The sequence below is a fragment of the Sminthopsis crassicaudata genome, chromosome 2, assembly GCF_048593235.1.
Source record: "Sminthopsis crassicaudata isolate SCR6 chromosome 2, ASM4859323v1, whole genome shotgun sequence".
NCBI classification, from domain to species: domain Eukaryota; kingdom Metazoa; phylum Chordata; class Mammalia; order Dasyuromorphia; family Dasyuridae; genus Sminthopsis; species Sminthopsis crassicaudata.
In genome coordinates, this window is record NC_133618.1 from 241605267 (window position 1) to 241630867 (window position 25601).

The 25601-nt window shown below is 36.3% G+C and overlaps 1 protein-coding gene across 1 annotated transcript; it reads left to right on the forward strand.

Moving 5' to 3' along the window:
• Window positions 1–1970: 1970 nt before the first annotated feature.
• FAM210B (family with sequence similarity 210 member B) lies at window positions 1971–18475 on the forward strand. The gene is made up of 3 exons (XM_074288649.1): window positions 1971–2292; window positions 13918–14090; window positions 15479–18475. The coding sequence occupies exons 1-3, from the start codon at window positions 2071–2073 to the stop codon at window positions 15693–15695; spliced, it is 612 nt and encodes a 203-aa protein (XP_074144750.1). The 5' UTR covers window positions 1971–2070; the 3' UTR covers window positions 15696–18475.
• Window positions 18476–25601: the final 7126 nt, after the last annotated feature.

A 25601-nucleotide genomic window follows, 5' to 3' on the forward strand; every position in this document is an offset into this window, starting at 1 on the left:
GAGGAGCCAAGCAACCTGTTTGACTCAAAACAGCGGCACACTGACTTATCCAAATGAGGTACTAAACAGAGGAGTGTACTTATTCATCTCTCACCCACTCCAGGACAATGGGAAATAGTTTGAATCCCTTCAGAAAAAAAGAAATAGTAGTGGAGTTCATCCGTTCTACAGTTGTGATCTGCCTCAGCCTTGAATGTTCCCTCCATTTGTCCCTCACATTTACTCTTGCTCCCACCAGATTCTTGCTTATTTGAAGGAGAATGTGTTCCCAGTTTGGGGAGTGAGGGAAATACTTCATAACTACTATGCTTACTATAATTTGAATAAACTTTTTTTTGCCAAAGAATTGAGTCAACTGGTTGATTATTAAGAGGAAGTAGACTGATAGTAGCAGCTAAGTGGCTGGACATGAAGTCAAGAGGACTTGAGCTCAAACTAAGCCTCAGACATTTACTAGCTGTGTAACCTTGGGCAAAGAGACTTAACTTCTTCTTACTCCAGTTTTCTCCACTGCTAAATGGGGACCTGGAGAAGGAAATGACAAAGCACACAAGAAAACCCCTGACTTTTTGTGAAAGTAAGGACACAAAAAGTCAGACATGGCTTAACAAGAATGGTGATAGTTTACAAGCTGGTGGATTATTTATCACTTATTACTACTATTGTTTGAATCTAGCTTGATGTGGCTAGAAAGTGGCATCTAAGTATTCTTTACAACCATCTGGCTTCCCTGGAGGTTTCTGAGGTCCACTCGATCTCCACAGTACACTTTTTGGGTCAGTTTTCTAGCTTCTTATATCCAAATTTAATCCACCATTAACAGATGATAAATAATAATCCACCACAGCTAGAATGACCAGTAGGACTATAAGGGGAATAGAAGTAACTCATTTGAGAACACAATCTGCCAGTGTGTGTAGAGGAAAAGAGGAAACATATTTTTATAAAATTAGTGTTGAACATCGATTCTAAATGCCTTAGAATGACAATAATAATCCAACAGTTATATGTGCTTAGTATGTGCCAGGCACTGTATCATCTCATCTGATGACAATTTTGGAAGGTTGGTGATATTATTATTACCATTTTATAGATGAGGCAAGTGGGGCAAAGAGATATTAAGTGACTTGCCCAGGACCCTATAGCTGGTCAGGCCTTCCACGGAATTTGAACTCGGGCTTTCCGAATTTCCTTCGGGTGACAAACACAGGATAGTTAAAAAAAAAAAAAAAAAAAAAAGTACTGACTTTGGAAGTCACGAGTCCTGACTGAGTTTGAAGGCAGGCCCTGATGCTTACTCTCTGTGATCTCGGACTCTCTCCTGAGTCAGAAAAAAAAAAAAAAAGGTTTGGGAGGAGACAGACTCAGGTTCCTTCCAACCGGAGACCTCCGACTTTAAGGCCACAGGTGTAGGAATAGAAGGGACTTCAATCCCCCAATTTACAGAAAAGGAAGCTGGGGGACAGAGAGTTGAGCCGTTCTTGGGAGGATAAAACTCTGTCTGGAGCCGGAGTCCGCAGTTTAAATCTGGCCTCAGACATGTCCTGACTGTGTGACCCTGGACATGTCACCGGATTTCTGCCGGCCTAGGCTCCCCAATTGCATCATGACGGGGAGAAGGCAAAGCGCTCCGGGACTTTTGCCAAGAGAACCCCAAATTGGGTCACGAAGAGCCAGACAAGACGGGACAGCCCACAGCCAAAGCTAGGGACCCACTTGGCCTTGTTCTAGTCCTAACAAGCTAAGGCTCAATGAAGAAAGTCCCGTTCTTCTCTCATCAGTCAAAAACCACCCATTTTGAAAGTTCATAAGTCTTTCTGGAGGCCCCTTCCTCAGCCCACGCCGGTTCCCAGCGCCTCCTCGGTTTACCCCCACCCCGAGTGAGCCCGGACCGAGAAGTTACGGTCTCTTTAAGGGGGGAGGAGGGGACTACTGGGAAACACCCACTCGGCCCGGTTCCCGGGAGGGAAAAGGAGAGAAAGGGCCCGGAGTGACAGGACGGGGCGGAGCCGAGCTGGGCTGAGGTGGGCCCCTAACTCTCCGGTTCACCCAGACCTGCGGGCGGACACCATGGTCTTGCTGCTGACCGCGGTCGCAGGCCGGGGGACCGCCGGGCTTCGACTCCGCCTGGGGCGTCTGCTAAGTAGCCCTCTCGGGGCCGCCGCCTCCCCGGCCCCGCGCTTTCCGCTCCTGCTCGGGCCTAGCCCGGTGCACGCTCAGATAAGCCTTCTTGGAACGGGGGGCGGCGGGAGCAGCATTAGCGGCAGCAGCGGCAGCACCACCGGCCCCCAGGTGAGACCCCTGCCTGCCCCAGGCGCGCGGCATAGCAGCCCCTCCCAGCTCTTCTCTCCGCTCCCTCCCCCCAGCACCCCCAGAAGTCCGTCAGTGCGCCCGGGCCCCCCCATTCCTCCCGCGCCTCTGGAGCGGGATTGCACACCCCAGGCTCCCTGCTGCCCCCTTCCTCACCCCCCATTATTTAGGGACGCGAGAAGACAGACTACACCTTGTGGTTCCGTGTATCCTCTGGGGACGGAATCGAGGAAAGGAAAGAAAGAAATTAGCATTTATTTTTGGTTCCCACAACACCCTGTGAGGTAGAGACTGTTATTCCCATTTTCAGATAAGCAACCGAGGAAGACAATATAATAACTTGGTCAGGATCACACAGCTACTGAGTTTCTAAAGTTGAATTTGAATCGGCATTTTCCTGAATCCAGACTCTTCCCTCTATCCTTGCCTCTGAAGGAAAAGGTGGGGGGTCGACTCTTCGGGTGGGACTGCTCAAAGGCTATGGTTAAAAAAAAAAAAAAAAGCACTCGACTTAAAAAAGCCTTTAGACTCGTATTTATGAAGCACTTATTATGGTCCAGTACCTTAAGGAGAAGGGAATGGGCATTTATCCAGTGCCACTGTGTGTCCAACCTTTACTGGTTTTTTATTTGATCTTCACATCAGCTGTGCCGTCAGTTAGTAATTAGGTTCTGTTATTAACCCCCATTTTATGGTTGAGGAAACTGAGGGAAACGTGACATCGTCAAGTGTCTTCCCTTCTCTATGCATTAAATGCCTCATTAAAAGATTTCACCGCAGACCCTGTTCTCTTGGAGCTAATATAGTGGAGGCAGCTCAGGATCCAAATAACTTTTGATATAAGAAAAAATGAGATGAATGTGAAAGAGAGACGGAGGGAGTTCCTGGTCAGGGTCAGGATCAAGGAAGGCATCAGTCAGAATTCAACTGAGGGTCATGGAAAGAGTAAAAGTTCCTAATCTGGAGAATGGGGGGGGGAAAGAAAGGGGGGGAAAGTTTCAATGCTTTTTACTTATTAGCCATTTAACACCTGAATAAGTGATTTATTTTCTGAGACCTTCAATTTCTTCCTCTAAAATCACAGTAAAAAATACTTTTACTTCCTATCTCATGGGATTATTTTGAGAAAAGTATTTGGTAAACTTTAAAACACTGTATCAATAAATGTATAACAGTATTGTTCTCCTCTTCACTGATCCTGAGGTCTTTCAGAACAGAGCATAGCCTAGAATTACCTCCTGAGTCAGGAAATCTGTGTTAGTTCCAGCCCTGATGCAGACTCCCAGTACTAAACTCTCCACGATGCCCTCTTCTGATACACAAACTGAACACACTGTGCTAAGCACCCTGTGATCTGCTCTGAGCCCCCAGGCCTACTATTGGAATGGGTCCACCAGCCAGAATTTGAGTTGAACAGGGCTTTTGGTATCTAATCAATATCAAAGAATCATTTTTTCTGTGAGGGAATTTAGTCAACTGGCTAGCCTTATAGATTAAGCTTCCTCCTGTCAGCTCTAGCCTTCAGATCCATGCTGGTTAGAATGTCCTTCCATGAGAGGCTGGAAAGAGTCGAAACTTTTAACAGTCAAAAAAAAAAAAAAAAAAAAAAAATATATATATATATATATATATATATATATATATATATATGTATATAGTAGAAAGGCTCAGTTGTGATTGTATTGCTGAACCAAAGGGGAAAGAGTTTGTTTTGAAACTTTCATGAGATACTGTTCTTGATTTCAGAACAACTGTTGGGAACACAGAGTAAGTATTTTTTAGTTGTTCATTCCCTAAGTATGTAGAAAAAGGGGGGAAGGGTAAATGAGAGCCTGAAAGTTCCTGATAACACCTGCCTATCTCTGAAGCCCTGGACATTTGAGGGGGCTGTGACAGAGAGATTTGGCTCTAGATAATCCAGCTCCCTGGTGTGCTCTCTCCCTCTCCCTCTCCTTCTTCCTCTCCCTCTGTCTTTTATCTCTTTCTCTTTCTGTCTCTCTTGCTCTCTTTCTTTCTCTCTTCCCTTCTCTCTTTCTCCCTCCTTTCCTCCTTCCCTCTATCTCCCCTCCCTTCCCCCATCTTCCTTCCCCCTTTTTCTTTCTTCCTCTCTGCTACACTCCCCCATCCACTTTGCGTCTGACTCTCCCAGACATATAAAACAGATCTTCCCTTTATTTAGAAGAGAAAAAGAGCTTTAACTAGTAAATACAGAATATAGAGTCCATACTGAAGAGTGCCTGTCTGGGATATGAATGAAATCAAGGAATTGAATTAGATCTCCAAAAACATACTCCCAGCAGAGCCAGAGCAGCTGCTATACTCTTGGCCAGGGAAGTGGGGGAGATATAATATAATGAGAAGGGAGCCAGACTTGGATTCAAATCCCATTGCTGATGATTCCTAGCTGTATGATCACAAGAAAGACCCTTATCCTCTCTGATCCCCAGTTTCCACTGTATGTATGGAGTTGTCCTAAGGTCCATATTAGATGATGTGTTTAAAGGACTTTCTAGATGTTAATATACTTTATAAATGTTATTAGAAATTGTTGTTAGTACTTTCCCTATCCTGAAACTACCCTGGATATGGCAGCTGAATAAGAGACCCTTGGCCACATGTGTGCTGGGAGGTCTTTACAACTTCTCCCACATGCTGTGCATCAGCTTGGCTACTGTGATGGTTACCCAGCCTTCTCATCCTTCATCCAACTCTTGCACCTCCTGCAAGGGAAAACTGATCTGTTGTAAATCACAAAGTCCAACTCTCCAATGGAGCTACTTCTCAGAATATCTTTTCCCATCTTAGAGCTGTGGATCAGGCAGAAGGGATCCAAAGAGTGCCCCACATTCCCTGGTGCTTCCTTTTAGTTTCTTAACAGGAGTAGAGAAGTGTGATACAATGGGGAGAGTTGCTTTTTTAGACTTGGGATCTAGATTTGATCCTTATTCTTCTACTTAGTACCTATATATCTCTAAGCAAGTCATTTTAAGTTTCCTAAGCCCATTTGCTCAGCTCTAAGATGAGGATATTGGACTAGATGACCTCTAAAGTTTCTTCCAATTTTAAGCCATGATGCTGAACAAATTGTATTTTCTGGTAGATTCTCTCTAGATATCTAACATAGGATAATGGCACAAAGTATAACTTTAGCGTAAGACCTGACATGTATTCAGTTCAATGAATGGATAATTAGTTTAAACAAAACTTTGGAAAGCAAGTTTCAGGTTATAAGGAATTGAGAGAGTACAGAGTTAACTTCATCTAAATTCTAAATGATATTTGCCTTATATAGTTTTTGTTTGGCCCTGAGAAAAACTACATAAAATGTAAGAGGAAAAAAATAGACTAAACAACTCTATTGTAATGAATACCATCTAACAGTTCTGTCTTTGCCAATATCAAATGCCTATTAGAAGATAGAAGAGGAAAAATAAATAGGAATTTAAAAAAATCTTTTTCCTTTAAATCAGAGTTTCTTAACCTGAGGGCTTTGTGTAGTTCCTGGGAATCTATAAATAGATTTTTAGAGGGTCCATGGATTTAGGTGAGAAAAAAGATAACATTTTTATTTTCATTCATCTTTAAATAAAATCCAGGCTTTCCCAAACTTAAAAAAAAAAATTATTCCAAAAAAACGTCTTTGGTTTTCATCAGATAATCACAGGGGTCCCTTACATATAAAAAAAGGTTAAGAACCCCTGCTGTAAACCATCCAGTTGTCTGTCATCCTTCTTGAATTTTAAAAGCCTTGCTCTTGATTTGTAGGGACTGAAATAACAATCCCTTGGGATAACCAGAACATCATGTATCAAAATTATGCCAATTCTATAGTGAAATATCAAAGGAAGAAAGAGCCTTTGTTTGGAATGCCCTAAATATCATGTTAGACCGAATACTTGCTGCACTTTTCTCCAGAAATCTAACTTTTATAAAAATGGTATGACTAAAATGGGTATGACTTTTTTTTTTTTGCTATGTATAGGTATATGTGCATGTTTTTTCTCTTTCAAGGTCCTTTTTAAGAGCTATGGTATGTTAGAAGGCATCCTATGTTGACATTAGTACATTATATTTGAAATGTCCTCAAATGAAACTGCAGAGTGAATTTTAGAATGGGGGGACAGTTTAATTTTAATTAGTTAAATTTAATTTAATTCTACTTTGGCATCTAGAGCAAAGTACTGAAAGAATTTTTAAGAAAAAGTGGTCCAATTCCAATAGATTTGGGATGGAAAATATCATCCTCATCTAGAAAGAGAATTGTGGAGACTAAATGTAGATTGAGAAGAGAAAAAGAAAAAGTGGTCCAAGCTTTGATTCTTTTTGGGGTTCTATTTTGGCATGTTTCTTTACCAACAGAGAAATCTTTGAAATATCTTCCCTTCATTTAAGCAGACCCAGAAGAAAAATGTCCCTTATCTTCATTAAGACATAGACTCTATTCTGAAACTATCTTCTGTGTTAACATAACTTGTCATTTAACTCACTCCTATTGCATTTTGCACCATCCACTAAAGAAATGAAATCCCTTTTTATGAATTTTAAGGTGCATAATACAACTTCTCTTTAACATTAACCTGATTTAGAGTTTAAAATATATGGTAAAAAGTTTAGTTGACACTATCCAAGACTGGAATATAATGGAGAGTTGTGGATTATGAGAGACTCAGTAGTTCTGGACTCAGAATACTTTTATTATTCTCACCATTACTGTTGCTTTGTTAACTATTTACATCCCACATACTCCTAATTATTCATTCAAAATAGATACTCTTTGGATCACCTACTAGATGCTAGGTTCTAAGCCCAGAAGCTTTGGCATTTCCTAGCCATGATTAATACCTTTTATTGTTGTAGGCCTGATTTCCCCTGTTAAAAGATTTGGGTTATTTGGTGTTTAAGATCCTTTGAAGTCCCCAAATTTTGATTCATTGCTTAACAGTCAAGTGATCAAGTTATTTCTTAAGAGCCTACATGTGTTAGGCACTGTGCTAGTCTTTGGTGACCCAAATATAAGTTATAAAACACTCTACTCAATATAAAAGCACTATAAGACTATAATAACAGACAGAAGTGGTTCCTGCTAAAGAATTTTTCTTTTCAGAAATTTTGACCATTTTATTCTGGAGTAAAGCGTGTGAGTACATAAATTGTCATAATATGTACCTGAGACCCTTTACTCTCTGGCTACTTCCTCCTTAATCCTAGTCTGGAAGCATAGATGAAGAGTAACTCAGAAGCAACAGGGAAGGAGGAGAAGGGGGAAGAAAAAGGAATGAAATAAAGAACTGAAAATAATGTAGAGACCGGTATTATCAGACTCGAATAGAAGTGGGGGGGGGGGTTAGGAAATCATATATTAGGGACAGGTAGGATCTTTGATACTTTTGGTGGTGGAGTTGGTATTGTTATTCATCCTTAATTCTCGATGAAGATTAATAATTTCTGAAGGATGATATCTTGACAGGCAAATGAATTGGATTTAAATGAGGGAGTGCTGGACAAAGTCATCAATCTCACTCCTTCAGCGCCATACAGGTCCAGTGGCTAAGTATGGATCAGAATGACTGAAGGTTATCTTAGATATGTGGGAGACTTTGGACTTTTTTAAGTTAAGGTCTTTCCCAGGTCTCAGTTTGTCTGAGGCAACACTTATTTAGTAATTAAAGGCTAGTTAAGGTATTGAAAAAATACCCCATTTGTATCCCAAAGAGATCATAAAGAAGGGAAAAGGACCCACATGTGCAAAATGTTTGTGGCAGCCCTTGTTGTAGTGGCCAGAAACTGGAAACTGAGGATGCCCATCAGTTGGACATTGACTGAATGAGTTATGATATGTGAATATAATGGAATATTATTATTCTGAAAGAAATGACCAGCAGGATGATTTCAGAGAAGCCTGGAGAGACTTACATGAACTGATGCTGAGTGAAATGAGCAGAATCAGGAGATCATTATACACTTCAACAAGAAGACTATCACAATGATCAATTCTGATGGACATTGTTCTCTTCAACAATGAGATGGCTCAAACTAGTTCCAATTGTTTAGTGATAAAGAGAGCTATCTACACCCAGAGAGAGGACAGTGAGAACTGAGTGTGAACCACAACATAGTATTTTCATGCTTTTTGTTGTTGTTTGCTTGCATTTTGTTTTCTTTCCAATTTTTTTTCCTTTTTAATCTGATTTTTCTTATATTGCATGATATTTGTGGAAATATGTATAGAAGAACTGCACATGTTTAACATATATTGTTTTGCTTGCAGTCTAAGGGAGGAAATGAGGGGAAAATTTGGAACAGAAGGTTTTGCAAGAGTGAATATTGAAAATTATCCATGGATATGTTTTGAAAATAAAAAGCCTTAATAAAATGAAAGACAGGAAGGAAGGAAAGAAGTAAGGAAGGAGGGAAGGAGGGTGGGAAGGATATAGATTTGTATATGTATTATATATGTATAGGAAATATGTAGATTTATATATGTATGGATTTATGTATATGTGTATGTATGTATAACTATATATCTACATATATATGTGTGTGTGTATGTTTACAATGGATAATCAATGAAAATTAAATGTTATATAATCCATTATATAACTATATTTGATTTTCATTGATTATTCATTAGGGATATTGGTCTATTGTTTTCTTTCTTTATTTTGACTCTCCCTTCAGACCATATTTATATCATAGAAGGAATTTGGAATTGGTTTTTCCAAACACTTTATATAATATTAGTATTACTTATTCTTTAAAGGTTTGATAAAATTTCCTTCTAAATCCATCTGGTCTTGAAGGATTTTTTGGTTTTGGTTTTTTGATGGTTATTGTTTTTTGTTTTTTTGTTTTTTTGGCTTTGAAGGTTCATTTATGGTTTGTTCAAGTCCATTTTCTGTGATAGCTTCTTGTTTTGTTAAGTTGGACATTTATATTTTTGTAAATATTCATTCCATCTCATTCAATTGTCAGTTTTATTGGAAAATAAATTTGGTGAAATAGTTCTTGATAAATGTTTTCATTGTGTACTTTTAAAACATTTGATACTAATGATTTATTTTTTTCCTTTTTAAAAAAAGCAAGTTAGCTAATGTTTTATCTCTTTGAGAATAGGAGTGGGACAAAGTCTTCAAAAAAAAAGCTATTATTTTTAGTTTTTTAATTCATTGGGTCTTATTTTGTTTTTTATTTCAATTTTATTAGTATCTTCTTTGATTATCAGGACTTCTGTTTTGGTATTAAATTTGGGTGATAAATTTTCTGGTTTTCTTGAATTTTTTTATTTACAAAACCAATTCATTGATCTTCTCTCTTTGTCTCCTTTGATTATGAAAATGTTTAGAGATATAAATTTTCACCTTAGAATTTTACTTTAGCTTCATCCTTAAATTTTTATGTTTTTTCATTTCCATTATCCTTAATAAAACGATCAATTGTTTATTGGAATTGTTCTTTAGCTAACCCATTCTTAGGATTCAATTATTTATTATTCATTTAATTTTAATCATTTTAGTGGCTCTTTTAAAATATAATTTTTATAATATTGTGATACACAAAAAATACATTTAATATTTCTTCTTTTCCACATTTATTTGTGAAGATTTTATGACCAAATAAGAGGTCAGTTTTTATAAGTGTCTTGCATAACTAAAACACATGTGTGCTTCTTTTTATTCTCATTCATTAATCTCCAAGGGTCTATCAAAATTTCAAAAATTGTTTTCAACTTATTAATTTTTTTTAGATTTACCTGAGACTCCCATTATAATAGTTTTGTTGTCTATTTCTCCACATAATTTAATTTTTTAAGTATTTAAATGTTATGCCACTTGGCATGTATACATCTAATATTGATATTAATTCTTTATCTGTTACCTTTAAGTAAAATGTAGTTTCTCTCTTTTAATTCAGTCTGATTTTGCTGTAGTTTTTTTTTTTTTAAGATCATGCTTGTTATCCTTATCTTTTTCTACTTCAGCTGAAGCATGATAGACTTTTCTCCTTATTTTAACTTTGTGTATGTACTTCTTTCTGTTTCAAGTATTTTTTATAAATCACTGATTTCATTCATCACATTCACTATTATGAGTATTGTCTATTATCTTGATTTTTCTTTCTATTTGTTTCCTTCCCCTCTTTATAAAGCAGATTTTTTTGTTTTGCTTAGAATTAATCTTTCCCTTAATTTATCCTTCCCCTTATTTCCTCCTTTTTTCATCTCCTATTTTTCTTCTATTTCCTTTTAGATGAAATGTATTTCTATATTCAATTGTGTGTGTTCTTCCATTCTTTAACCACTTCATATTAGAGTGAGATCTAAATGTTACCTATTCCCCCAACCCTTCCTCAGTTTTTTTATAGACTTCTATTTTGCATTCCACTTATGCATGATAATTTCCTAAATATTTTCTCTTCCTTTTTCTCTCTCCTGTATTTTTCTTCTTCTCACTTTCCATTCTTCATTTAGGACTATAAAACAGAGCAGAACAACTCCTAGACCCTCTATCTAATTATGTCTGATCTCTGATATCACTGTAGAGTTCTGAGAAACACCAGTATCTTCTCTCCATTTGAAAATGCAAGTAATTTATCCTTCTTTAGTCTATTATTCTCATTATGTTGACTTTTTTTAGGTTTCTTTAGTCCTGTATTTATATTTTAAAGTTTCTATTCAGCTCTGGGGCTACATATATCAGGAAAATGTAGAAATTCGATAATTCAACAAGGGTTCAATTTTCCCCTAGTTTTGCTTGATGTGAGGAGTATGAGAAGTTAAAATATCTCCAGCCAGTCACCACATGAGTCAAGGAACTAGCTAAACAGCAAATTTTCTGATTAAAGGGCCTTAACTGGCCCAAACCAGCTAGATTACATGATAGGATACAAACCTTTTGACATATGGGATGGATGAATAAAAAGGATTGTAAATCTAACCAATTGTAACTCAGATTGTAAACCAACCAATTGTAATTCGGACTGTGAACTGATATATTTATGATTGTAAATCCAACCCAGGCCAATCTAAGCCTTGAAAGGAGTAAAGAACTGAATTAATAATATAAAGCTTGCTCTAGATTTTGTATGGGGGGAGGAGGTGTTTCACTTGGGAGCACTCCCAATTCTTTTGAGAATCATTGAATAAAGGATTTTTCTCTTATTCTAAAAGAATAATGCTACTCCTGGACTAATTTGCAACTGGGGAAGCAGTAGGCTTGGAACCCCTGCTGGTTCCAAAAAGTTGTTTTTTTTGTTTTGTTTTGTTTTAAATAACAACTGATATATTATTCTCAATAGTAAGCCTGTATTTTTTGCCTTATCAAAATTATTTTTAATTTTTAAATTCAGTTTTATTTTTAATTCTGAATTCTCCCTCCCATCTTCACCTCCACCACTCATTAGAAATGTGAAATAACAAAACCTATTACAAATAATACAGACAAAATAAATCCCTATATTAGCAAGAAAGAGATAGATAGAGAGACAGAAAGAGAAATAGAGAGGAGAAAATGTTAATCTGCGCTCTGACTCCTTCGAAGTGGTCAGTATGGTGGTTAGTATGTTTCATCATGAGTCTTTTGGAATCATGGTTGGTAATTTTGTTGATCAGAGTTCAGGTTGATTATTTTTACAGTATTGCTGCTACTGTTGTTGGTGAGAGGCTACCACCCTCTCAAACCCTCAGGCTCACAAACTGGATGCATTCTTGATCTTCACTTGCTCTCCCACCCCATGTTCAAAGTGTTGTCAAAGCCTGTTTTATCTTTGTGACATCTCTCCAATATGGCCCTTTCTTCCCTCTGACCATGGCCCTTAGTCTAGCTCTCACTTCATACTTAGACTGCTGGTGGATCTAGGTCACATCTCCCCCCTCCGATCCATCCTTTATTCAACCGACAGAATGACTTTTCTAAAACACAGTTGGACCATATCATCCTCTTATCCAATTCTGAAACTCCTGTGGCTCCCTATCAGCTACAGAATAAAAAACCCTGTGTTCAAAGCCCTAAATAGTTTAGCCCCTGCCACCTTAACAGTTTTCTTACACTTTATATCAGCATTCTCCCTCCTCACACTCCTGGAGGAATTCTATTCAGTGAAGGGCCTCCTTATTACTAGTGGAACAAGACACTCCATCTCTTGACACTGGGCATTTTCTCTGCCTGCCTTCCATATCTGAAATGTCCCTTCTCTTCTCTACCTCCTGGCTTCCTCACTTCCCTCTCTTCCCAACTAAAATTCCATCTTCCACAGAAAGCCTTTCTCAACCCCTCTTAATTCTATTGCTTTTTATCACAATTACTTCTTATTTATACTCCATATAGCTTATTGTACATATGGATTTCTTTGTCTTTCCTTTAGGTTATGAGATCCACAGTGCCTGACACATATTATACTCTTGATAAATATTATACAATAAATACATTCTATTTTTTATCTCTCAATTTGATATTTTCTCCACTTTTTTGGCTTTTTAGGATGCCCCCATTATAAATTCATAAAGCAGATTTCTTTCTTCAATAATGTGTTAGCATCTTTTGTTTTTAATCACCTTTAATTTCAAATATATCCCTTTCTCTTTCCCCTCCATATCAAGCTATACCTTGGGATAAATAAAAAAGAAAGTGGTGGGGAGAGAATTTCCCAAATCCTGTAGTGATCTATGGCCTGAATCTCCCATTTTTCAAAGAAGAGAGGAAGTGGCATTTTTAGGAATCAAACTTGACCATTATACCCACATAGCATTCAGCTTGAGGGGAAGGGTGTTCTTTTCACTTACATTGTGTATATTATATTCCGGGTTCTACATTTTGACTTTCCATCTATTTATGCCAGTCTTCTCATTTTCCCCTGAGATGATCATTTCTTACACCATGCTAATACTCCATTACATTCTCATACCACAATTTGTTTAATCATTTCCTACTTTGTTTCTAATTTTTTATTACCATAAAAAGTATTTATCTGAATTTTTTGGTACATATGGAAAATTTCTTTATAGCTTTGATTGTAGGTTACATGCCATAGGCTAGGTGGATTCAGGTGACATTGTGAATATAGTACTAACCCTGAAGTCAGGAAGACCCAACATCAGTTGCAGCCTGAGACACTTACTAGATGGGTGACCCTAGGCAAGTCACTTAACTTATATTTACTTCAGTTTTCTCATCTGTAAAATGAGTTTAATAATTGCACCTACCTCCCAGAGTTGTTATGAGGATTAAATAAGATAATAATCAGAAAATATCACAATGCCTGGCAATAGTAAGTTCTATTTAAAATATATATATATACTATATAGAGATATAGATACTATAATTTACACCATAAATGTTAGCTATTTTTATTATTATTAAAGCATTTAGCACAATGCCTGACACATAGCAAGCTCTATATAAATGTTAGGTAATATTATTAGTAAAGATGGAACTAGAACCTTGATCTTCTCTGACTCTCAGTTCAGAGTTTTTCCACAATATTCCTGCTTTAATGCTTCCCAGAATTTTTCTGAGAATCAAATGAAATAATGCATCCAAAAGTCGTCCATGTGGGGTCAGATATTATTACTAATTTTTTTTAATTTCTAACCTTTCTCCTATTTGCATACAGGATCCAAAGAAAACAGAGAAAGCACTCACAGATGCCAGCACTGGGGATGAGAGCAAACAAAGCAAACACCAACAGCTGAGAAAGGTTTTTAAAGAATATGGAGCCGTGGCTGTTTGCTTACATATTGGGATCTCATTAATATCTTTGGGAATATTCTACTTGGTTGTTTCAAGGTATGGCTCTTTGATCTTTAAGAATTTCATCAGGAAGAGAGACAAATGTATAGTGACTTAACTGTGCAGTCAGGAAGACAACAGTACATATTTTTGAGGCCCTGCACAAGCTCCTTAACCTCTTAGTTAGCCCAGGAAATTCTCTGAGATCATAAAATGTAGAGAAGATGCTAAATAGAATTTCATGACAACCAAAATCTCAAGCCTAGTTCTACCCACTCCTTCTCCTTCCACCTCCAGGTTATTTAAATATTTAAAGTTACCAGTGACTTTTGACTAATTTTTCAGGAAAAAGAGCATGGACATGAGTGCAGGTCTTATGTAGGATCCAACGATTTAAGCTTGTCATTTAGATATTATTTATCATTCTTTAATATACATGTGTATATGTAAATATATGTATATGTAGCACACACATTTATATATATGTGTGTGTGTACATATATATATATAATTGGTTACATGCTGTTTCCCCTATTAGAATATGACCTCCTTGAGGGGCAAAGACCATGTCTTTTTCTTTTCTTTATATCCCCAATGCTTTGCACACTGACTATTTAATAAATGCTTATTGACTGCCTATAATAGCATTTATCTCACATGGTTGTTGTTAGAATCAAATGAAGTAATATATTTAAAGTGTTTTGCAAACCTTAAAGATATATACATATATAAGCTGCTGTTATCACCACCATCGTCAGTATTGGTTGGAAGAAGCTTTGGAAGTCATCCAAATTATTTCCTTCCTTTTATAAATGGAAAAACTGAGATCCTAAGATGTTGTGATTTGGCCCTGGGCAACATAGAAAAGAGAACCAGCCAGAATCTGAGCCTGAGTTCTTTGATTACAAGTCCATTTTGCATCCCACATTTCCACCAGATGTGAGCTTGCCATAGTGCAAGATGTGTACTTGCTCCAGATCACCCCCCACTCAACCAACTCCCATCCAGATGTTTGCTCTCTATTTCCAGATGTCCATTTTCTCATATTCCCTCTCTAATGCTTCTCAACTTCCAGTCTGTAGCTATAAGATCTAAATTCCATTTGAATCTCACTTTTTTTCAACTATAAGCATGGATAATATCCCTGCACTCTTTTTCAGTGTTATTGTGGGGCATAAATAGGATAATGTAATCAAGTGCTTTATATCTGAAACTTACTATATTCATATATACTATTAAAATGACAGAACCTCTCACATAAGCATATGTGTAAACTGAAGTCATGCTGACTAGCTTAGTTTTTGTTCACTTGTCTCTTCTCAACATTTAGCACTGCAGGAAATTCTTTCTCTCACAGTTAAGTAACTTCTAATAATAAATGTAATTCCCAAGGATTATAGGACCCTGCTGTGATAATTACATTTTTTATCTCTTTCTTTTTCCAGTGGTGTGGACATCACTTCCTTTCTCTACAAACTCGGCTTTGCAGAATCGCTTTACAATTCCAAAGTTGTCGCTGGCACTAGTACATTTGTGATGGCTTATGCTGTTCACAAACTATTTGCTCCAGTAAGGATTAGCATCACGTTATTTTCTCTGCCACTAGTTGTCAGGTACTTTCGGAAGATGGGTTTTTTTAAGGCTCCAGGGAACAAGCCTTGATTCAAAAACCAGCATACAAGCTTATGTCTTAACTCTTAAGCAGTGTGTGTGTGTGTGTGTGTGTGTGTGTGTGTGTGTGTCTAATTCACCCATTACCATCCCTAGTTTTAAACAGCTGTACTTGAAAAACAAATCTCCACTTGACACTGAATAATAAGAATTTGATATAAAAGAAACACACCCACTCAAAGACTGCCAGACTGAAATTCAATGACTTGGCTAAATCAGGAGCCCAAGTTATGACCCAGAACAAGTCACCCCTTCTGGCTTCTGGACTAGATGATCTCTGAGTTTCTGATTCTGATAATCTGTGATTGAATGAATATCTATACTGAATATATATAATGTCAGCAAAACATAAAAAAAAAAAAAAAAAAAAAAAACCTGATCCTCAAATAGAACCACCAGATAGCTCAATGTTGCTTTTGTAAGGAGATTGATGAGTCTGCAAGACTAAAGGAGGGAAAAGCAGCTGATCTCTGAGTGAATTAAAAAAAAAATAGTGATTGAAGCTTGCTTTTAGAAATCCTGTCTTCTCTGATACTTGGCAGATTGCCTGTGGATAAATGCGGAATATTGTTTGTGCCGAACAGCTGCACTTCTATGATTAATGAAGGCAAATTTGAGGCTTGACACCATATAATCAGGATCCAAATTAGCAGTCACACTTTGGTGACACTCGTTAGTTTTGTTTTGGAACATTTAAAAAACAGTTCCTGGTAATGTTTGCACTGATTTCCAACAGAGTACCTTCGAATGTAAACATTTCAGGATGTTGCCTTCCTTTAATTAAGTTTTCTAGTGGATCTTGGCCCAGCTGCTGTTGCATTTCTTTATTCAGGCAAACTTGGGAAAACATTTTTTCAATAGAAACTATGGCAATATAGGGCCATTGAGCATCGTTTATAGAAACCCTGAAATTAAAGGGATCATAAGTTTATCTGGTTTTGCTGGAACTGAACTTTTAACAGTTTTGAGTTATATGTCCCAGGGACTTTTCAACATTAATACATGACCAGATGGAAAAACAACCTCACAAAGTAGTAAATGAGAATTTGACCATGACATTTGCTTTGAATGTTGTTCTTGTCAATGTTTAGGTAAGTTCTCTTTTGCGGCTAGGTGGTACGAATTATCATCTGAATTTCAAAGCCCATTTTAGATACTTAGGTACATGATCCTGAGCAAGTCACTTAAGCTTTTTCAATCTCAGTTTCCTCATGTACAAAATATAATAATAATATCAAACTCCTAAATAAGATGAGTATCCATGAAATATACAAAACAAATACAGAAAACTTTGGACTTTGAGGAGAAATTGTACTTTAGTTATAAAAATTAGCTTGCTAGATTTATACATTTTTATATTTTGCAAACCTTAGCTCTTATTATTGCTAAAAGAATCATTAGGAAGAATTAGATGACTTTTCATTAAAGCAATGTATCTTGCACTGAGGGATCTTAAATGGCAATAGATACTTGGTGTTCTGGATTTCAGGGAATTGTTCTTGTTCTAAAAGTGGGTCCACTAAAATAGATAATTTTTTAAATAGTTTAAAACTTTGAGAATTAGATATTTCTTTTGTAGAGCAGAAGCCTCAAACTCCCCCTTAAAGGCTTGGTTTTGCCTATCACCACAAAAGGGAAATGTATTAAAATAATTAGTGAAATTGTACTTTCTAGCCTTTCATTCCACTTCTATTTTACCTGCTGTACTACTTTCAAATATTCAGATGCTTGAAGAAGGACTGAAATTTTAAAATATCTTGAAGGACCAAGCTGCATCAATTGATGCACAGTATTTTTTTTTTTTTTTTTGGTCCATAAAGCAAAAAAAAAAAAAATAGGTTAAAAATTTTATTTTAAAATAATCAAATTTTTGCATCAACTGATAGGCCTGATTCTAATGTTGAGGATTGTTGTGAAGCTCTAATAAGAATGTGAAATAAAGTATTTTATTTTGGAAAAACAGCATAAATTCCATTGTGGTATATTGTGCTTCAGAACCCATCTATGTGATAGTTACAGCCTCTACTAATGGAAAGCACAATTCTGCTACATGCTTTGAAAAACTGTTGTGTGAATTTTTATGGCTGAAAAATGAAACACTTGGAAATCCATCCATCAGTGATGACTACATTCAGTCCATCTTCAGGTTCACACTCAAGAATTTTCAGCTGGATTGGTACTCCATTGACCCAGCCTTCAGAAAGCCAAGACCATCTTCACATCACTATGAGACATCAGTTGAAGATCTGAGTAAATGAAGAAGAAAATTCTTAATTGCAATGGTGATTACAATATTATATCATCAAGTTTACTGCCATATTACTGTCCAAACCACCATTCCATTGAATTTTAATTCTCCTTTCTATAGTCAACAAGTAAAACGAGTAATCAAAAGGCTTTGGACTCTGATGGGGAAATTGTACTTTAGTTATAAAAATTAACTTGCTCAATGTAAAATTTTATACTTTCATAGTTGGTTTGAAGGAAATAATGAAAACAAAAAACAAAAAAAAAACCCTAAACTTCAGTCTGCTTATAAGAACAAACTTAGCTGTTTTTCAAAAAAATTTCATCCAGTGAATTATATCTTTGGGGAAAATAGGATGTATAAACTATTTGAAATATGTATAGAGAAGGCATTTTTGTAAGGCATATTTTGTGTAATGAGAATATTTTTCATCTTAATAATTGATTTAAAAATCAGTAGCAAAAAAGAAACTATATTGTACTAGCAGTGTTGCAGAATTATAATAAAATGTTTTGTAAGAACCTGTCTGTTTTCTTATCTGGAAAGTTTGTGAGTTAGTCTCCAAAAATGAATTTAATTCTTATGAAGCCTATGCATCCTATACACAAATATTATAAAAGGACTGGATATGGAATCAGGAGACCTGAGTTGGAATCTTGGCTCAGCTGCTTACAACTAGGAGATGTCACTTAAACTCTGGACCTCAATTTCCTCTTCTGTAAAATGAGACGATTAGACTAGATTTCCTCTTAAAGTCTCTTTTAATTTTTAAGCCTTTGCTGAGGGATAGCTAAATGGCGAAGTAGATAGAACATGGGTCAGTCCTCCAAGTTCAAATCCAGCCTCAGATACTTAATTTGTACTAGCTGTGTGACCCTAGGCAAGTCACTTAACCCCAACTGCTTTGCAAAAAAATAAAAAATTTTTAAAAGAATTGTGTTAGAGGTAGAGATTGGACTTGTGAGTTCATTAGTATAGGGAAATCCTAGGTGAGAAAATTCCTTCTGTCATTGTAGGTTTTTCTGCAACTTAACATTTTAGAAAGTTTTCTGGAACAGTAAAAGGTCAAGGTTAGTATGTATCTAATATATATCAAAGTCAAGATCTGAATTCAGGTCTGCCTACTTTCAAGTCCAGCTCCTCATTCACTATGCCATACAGCACCATTTTTCTTTTCTTCCTTTCTTTCTTCTTCCCTCCCTTCCTCTCTCTGTGTGTCTCTCTCTCCCCCTCTCTTCCCTCTTTCCCCTCTTTTTTCCTTTCTTTTTGAAGCAGTAGGGATTATTTGAGTTGCCCAGGGTCACACATCTAGTATCTGAGACAGAATTTCAACTTAAATTCTCCTGATTCTAGGGCTAGTTAGTCCTGGCTCCACTGTGCTATTTGGCTGCCTCACAGTGCATCTTATATGAAAATCTGAGGACAAAAAGGTTACTTCAAATGGGAGAATTTCCACATTGTGATATTCTTCTTTATTTAATCATTACACTATGAATCATCAGGTTCATCATTAATCAATTACTCAACAAATATATCACTCTCATATATATATATATCACTATTCTGGACTCTGAGGACAAAGAATAAAACAATTTTTACATCTAAATTCCAAGTTTCTGGTGGATTTTTTGCAGATAGCTGATGGTAGATTTGATATCACCACATATACAGATTTGGAACTATTTCCTCATACATTTTTAAAGCAAAAATAGCAATCCATTGACTTATATTGTTATCTCCAAATCATAGGAATTTTAGACAGCATGTAATAAGATCCATGTTACTACAGTGTAAAACAACTGATAATACAAGTAAAAAAAAAGCATTTACTAAATGCCTACTATGTGCCAGGCACTGTATTAGGGCAGGAGATAAACATGTCTTATTCCTAATCAACTATTCCATAACAAAAAAGTTCATGGGTTTTTTAGGTAGAAATAAAGAGGTTTTTCCCCTTCAGGTTTAAAAGTTAGCTAGCCCTTCACAAGCATAACAAAATCTGTAGACAATTGGCAGATAATTAAGAACTTAAGTAATGTATACCATCATATACAAAGTACAAAACTCTTGGGAGGATTAGGAACAATAGTGGTATTTACTTAATGAAGCTTGGAATACAGCTGGCAGATAGTCTGCTCCACATTGTTAGCTTCGTGGTGTGACTGAACATGTGTGAGCAAGTCCCAAGCGTTCCCTGACAAATGGCATAAAGACTGGGAACTGACAAAGCAAGACAATTAACTTTTCACTAGCCTTCTCTACATCTCCAATGTATTAATATACATTATTATCGAAACATATCATATAATTCATATCAAAAGGCATATCAGTCAGCAATGATGGGCAGCAGAGGAATTGTTTGCATTTTTCAAATTAGCAAGGAAGAAAAAAAAAAAAAACCCTATAAAACACCAAGAGACATCTATGTGGCAAAATATGTGTCGACCAATTAAACTTGCTCTTCCATTGTGTCCAACTCTTGGGGATTCTGTGGATTGTATAGTCCATGGGGTTTTCTTGGTGAAGATACTGAAATGGTTTGCTACTGGAAATGTTCTGTAATAGATTAAATTAAATAAAGGTTAAGGGACTTGCCCAGCATCAGTCAGCTACCGAGTGTCAGAGGCTGAATTTGAACTCAGGTTTCTTGATTCCAGGTACAGCATTCTATCCATTGAGCCATTTAGCTACCCAACAAAGGTTTTTATTGTTATCCACCAAGGAATCTTGTATGATTTTATCTTGTGCATGGAAAACAGCATGTGGGAAGAGAGACTTTTATGCTGCATTCTATCCTGGATTCTTCTCTCTTTCTACCACTACTTCATTTGGTGATTTCATTATCTCTCCTGGCTTTAAATACCATCTCTATGCTGTTGATTCTCAAATCTACCTATACTGCCCAGCCTCTCCAGGGAACCTCTAATCTTACTTCTCCAAATGCTTTTTAGATATCTCAAACTGGATGTCCAGTAGACATTTTAAATTCAGCATATTCAAAACTATAATCATTACCTTTCCCCTTAAACCCTCCCTCAACTCCACACTCCTTGTTAAAACAACACTGTCCTTCCAGTCTCTCAGGCTCACAGCCTAAGTTTTATCTTTGACTCCTCATTATATATCACGCTCCCCACCCTCCCATCTGTTGCCATAGTTTAACAATTTCACCTTTGAAACATCTCTCAAATACACCTTCTTCTCTCCCCTGATACTGCCTTCATCACCTCCTATCTATCTACTGATGTGACTATAATCTCAGAAATGCTGTTTGAAGGGGAAATATCCATAATACTGGACTGAATTCTTATCTTTCACAAGCTTGCTAACTTTTAACATAGAACACAGAGTGCAAAGCAGAATCCACACAGAAATCTGTTTCCAGCTTTTACCTACAGATTTAGGCCTAACATACTCAAAAGTATCCTCCCAATTTTCTTCCCTTTCTGTTTTGGTGCTCCAGAAAGAGAAAAGGAGAAAAGGGGGGTGGTGGATGCTTGTGTTTTATTACCCTGAGGTCTCTTCTTTTCCAGTTCTTCTCTTTCATTTTTTGCTGAGGCAATTGGGATTAAGTGACTTGCCCAAGGTCACACCACCAGGAAGTGTTAAGTGTCTGAGGCACATTTGAACTCAAGTCCTCCTGACTTCAGGGCTGGTGCTTTACCCACTTTACCACCTAGCTGCCCCAATTCTTTTTTTTCAATGGAAAGTCCCAAATTCAGAGCTAAACACAAAAGCTACCAGAAGTTCTGGTATGGCACCTGCGTTCAGTTTGGAGTCAGGCGACCACCAAACAAAGGAGTTAAAAATCCCAGTTAAGCCCCACTTGTTTTCCTATTATTTTTTTCCATCTTTCTAAATCTAGGGCCCTTCTCCCCGCAATGTTCCACACATTTTAAAGTATCCTCAAGCTGTCTTTTAGTTATAGAGCATCCTCTTTCTTCAATTATCTTTTTCAGTACTTTGTATATGTTGGTTTCTATCTTTAAACTAAATTTGTCCATATAGTAACAGTTTTTAAAATTTTTGTTTTAAATTGTCTGTTTTAAAAATTCTTTCCCCCAATTAGTCTGGTAATAATCGTCTTACCCTTTTATTATGCTCCAATCTCTTTGGTAAAATGTTGCTTCAATTTTTCCATCTCTTGTTTGGAAATTGCCTTAGCTCTAGCCCTGTTTGAGTACCAATTGCCAGTAATTGGTGTGAATATTGGACGAAGCAGTGAGTGAAATAAATATAAATATAAATGGGACCAGGCTAGTTCAAGTTTACATCTTGGAACTGACTATTTCTTACAGCTTCCCTTTTATACCCCATTATAAGTACATTTTTGTTATACATTACTCAAATGCTAGAAAACCACAGAAAGTATAACCAAGACCTGTGACATTTCCTTGTTCTTTTAGTCAAGGTTTATCCTGTTTTTTATTTTCTTTTAAAAGATCCTCTGTTCACAAACTAAAATATATTTGATCATTTTGACCTTATCTCCAGGAATCCAGGGGAGCTCAGATATGCATTATTAGCTGTGAAACTGGCTTACCAAGTCCCCTTAAATTCTCCAAGGAATCTCTTCTTGCTTTGGTTTTCCAAACGACTTATAGCTGGCTCCCCACAGGAAATGTAACTGTAATCTCAGAAATATTGTACCATGGCTCTAAATTGTCTTGATTATTTAAATTGTATTAAGTATATACTTTTTGCCTCCAAGACGGCTGGCCATAAGTATATTTTATACTTATTTTTATGTACTTTATTATTTAAATTATTTTTAATAATTTTATTACCAGGAAGGATATTGACTTCAAAAAGGACACTGGCCTCCTGGCTATTCGAGGAACAAGATACTTTATCTCTCAACTCTGGAAATTTTCTCTTGCTGTCCTCTCTCCCGCCATGCCTGGAATGCTCTTCCTCGTCTCTGCCTACTGGCTTTCCTGCCTTCCTTTAAGCTCCCACTAAAATACTGTCTTTGAAAAGAAGCCTTTCCCACCCCCTCATAATTGCAGTGCCATCCCTCTGTTAATTATTTAATCTATGTATAACTTGTTTTACATTTCTATCATCTGTCTCAGCCACTGTGAGCTCCTTGAGAGCAAGCACTGTATTTTGCCTCTTTCTGTATCCACAGTACTTAGCACAGTGTCTGGCACATAGTAGGCATTTGATTATTTGACTAATTGAAATACTTTTTTCCCAGTACAGTGGAAGTTTGTATTCCTTCTCATATTTTAATAGTCAGTAGTCAAAAAACATTTATTAAACATCTATTATGTTAAGCATTATTAGGTTCACAAATAAGAGATAATTCTTGCCCCCAAGGAGCTTACAGGAAGACAACACACAAAAATATGCTGAAAAGCTGGGGGTGGTGAGAAAGAAGATATCCTACCTAGGACTTGGTAGAACTTGGTATATAAGACATTTGAGAAACTTCCTATAAAAAACTTTTCCCCAGGATTTTCTGCTTTCCTTTTGATTTTGGTTACACTTGTTTCATTTGTACAAACCTTTTTAATTTAATGTAATTTAACTTATTCATTTTACACCTCACTTTAATCTCTTATTATTTCATAATTGCCTATCCATTGGTCTCAAAAGTTTTAAAAAATTTTTTGTAAAATCTCTCTCAATATTTATGAATACAGGGATGTGATGGTTTAACAAAAGGAAATCTGATAATATATTACAATAGTAAAAAAAAAATGATTTTATCAATAGGTGCAGAAAAAGCTTTTGATAAAGTACAACTCATTTCTATTAAAAACATTGGAAAGTATAGGTATAAATGAATTTTTCCTTAAATTGATAAAGAGATCCATAAATATTATTTCTTCATACTCATTTCTTCCTCTGCCATTAATGTTTTGAGGTGATACTCCTCATAATCTTATTGTTCTGTTAGGTTTTACAAATAACTACATTTCAAACAAGTGTAACTTTTAACTATCATCTATCTTTCCTTGGCAATTAAATTATGAATTGAGGCAGTTTCTGGGACTCTTTTCATCTCCTCTTGAGTGTCAACTTCCATCAGTTCATCTTCCCCTAGAGATGGCAATAGTCTATATCAATATTTTTACCTTGTTCCATTTCACATTTTTCACTAATACCTTACTTGAACTATTGCAGTTGTTCACCCTAGCTTCTCATTTTTAAACTTTTAAATTGCTGTTGACTTGTAGTTTGCCTGTATTAGTCCTATTGTCTCTTTGAATAGACACACGGATTTTTAAATAATTCCTATATTGATGACTAGTAATTTTCTGTCTGTTAAGGTGGAATTAATTTAATTCTTTATATGGTTGTTCTGTATTCTCCACATTTGGGGTGTTCAGTTTATCTTGTTAAAGGATCCATACTATTTAAATACTTTAAGGTTTTTGTGAAATCTACAAATCTTTCACCTCATTATTATTAATCCTGCACCGTATTTCCCAACATTTTTCATGATCTTCTCTGAAATAAACATTAATCTATACACACATATATAAAGGCAGTTATCTACACGACAAAATAAATATCAAAACATTGCCCATGGCTTTGCATAGCCAGCATAATTTTTGAAACAGTTATTAGATTTGAGCAGTTATGGGTTAGGAAGGAGTAAATCACTCCTGAAAAATGAAATTTGGGCTTAATTTTTTTTTAGGGGGGGGGGGGGTGTAAGTTGAAGTCCAGTATCACATGCTAGTTAAGTACTGGACAACCTGAAGATGACTTGAACTTAGGTTTTCCTGTCTCCAGACCTGGTGCTTTATCCACTATGCCACCTAGCTACCCCCTATATTAACTTAATTTTAATTTAATTTAAAATGTCTATTTCTCTCCCTTTCCTATCTATTTGGATCATGGACCTAAACCATAATATAAGGAAACTCTTCAAGATAAGCAATGAATGACATAAGATTTAAGAAGCCACAATCCAACCTGTAGCTGAACAGAAATCTCTTCTACATAATACCCCTATTTTGTTTGAAGACCTCAAATGGCAAAGTGTGGGATAGGGTAGGAGTGAGGGCAAAGTGAGGAGGGAGAAAAATCCACCACCTCTCAATATAGCCAATTTTCACTTTTAAATAGCCCTAATTATTAGGAAGTTTTTCCTTAGTTTGGGTCAAAATCCACCTCTGTAATTTTCCCCCATTGCCCCTCATTCTAATGAAACAAAACAACCAAAATTAAACAACACAAGACCAGAGATACTTGGGATGTGACATTAGAGAACTATCTTTCAACCGTGCTGCTACCATTCTCCCACAGATAAGATCTTTCCATGGGGGTGTTCATTTTGGATATGGACCCTGGCTGACCATGTTTCATTGTCCTCCTAGTGTGCTTCTGACTTTTGGATACCTTTTCTCCCAGTCTCCTTTTCAACTTTATGTCTTAACCTATTAAAATGTTAAATTTCTTAAGGGCAGGGAATTTCTGACTTTGTTTCTATCCCAGGTACTTAACTAATGCACTGGAGCATAGTAAATCCTTGTTCCTGCCTTCTAAATTAACACTGAAGCATTAATTGCTGCCTGAGGTCCAATTATATAGCCAGTTGCAAATCCACAGCATTATAATATTGTTTAGTTCACACCTTTCCGAGAATAATGAAATTATAAAATTATAAAATTATTTGCTACAAACTAAGTAAT

Coding starts and splice junctions, on each gene's coding strand:
- FAM210B (XM_074288649.1), top strand. CDS start 2,071: ATGGTCTTGCTGCTGACCGCGGTCGCAGGCCGGGGGACCGCCGGGCTT. Junction 2,293..13,917: donor GCAGCACCACCGGCCCCCAG/GTGAGACCCCTG, acceptor ATTTGCATACAG/GATCCAAAGAAAACAGAGAA. Junction 14,091..15,478: donor TTCTACTTGGTTGTTTCAAG/GTATGGCTCTTT, acceptor TTCTTTTTCCAG/TGGTGTGGACATCACTTCCT.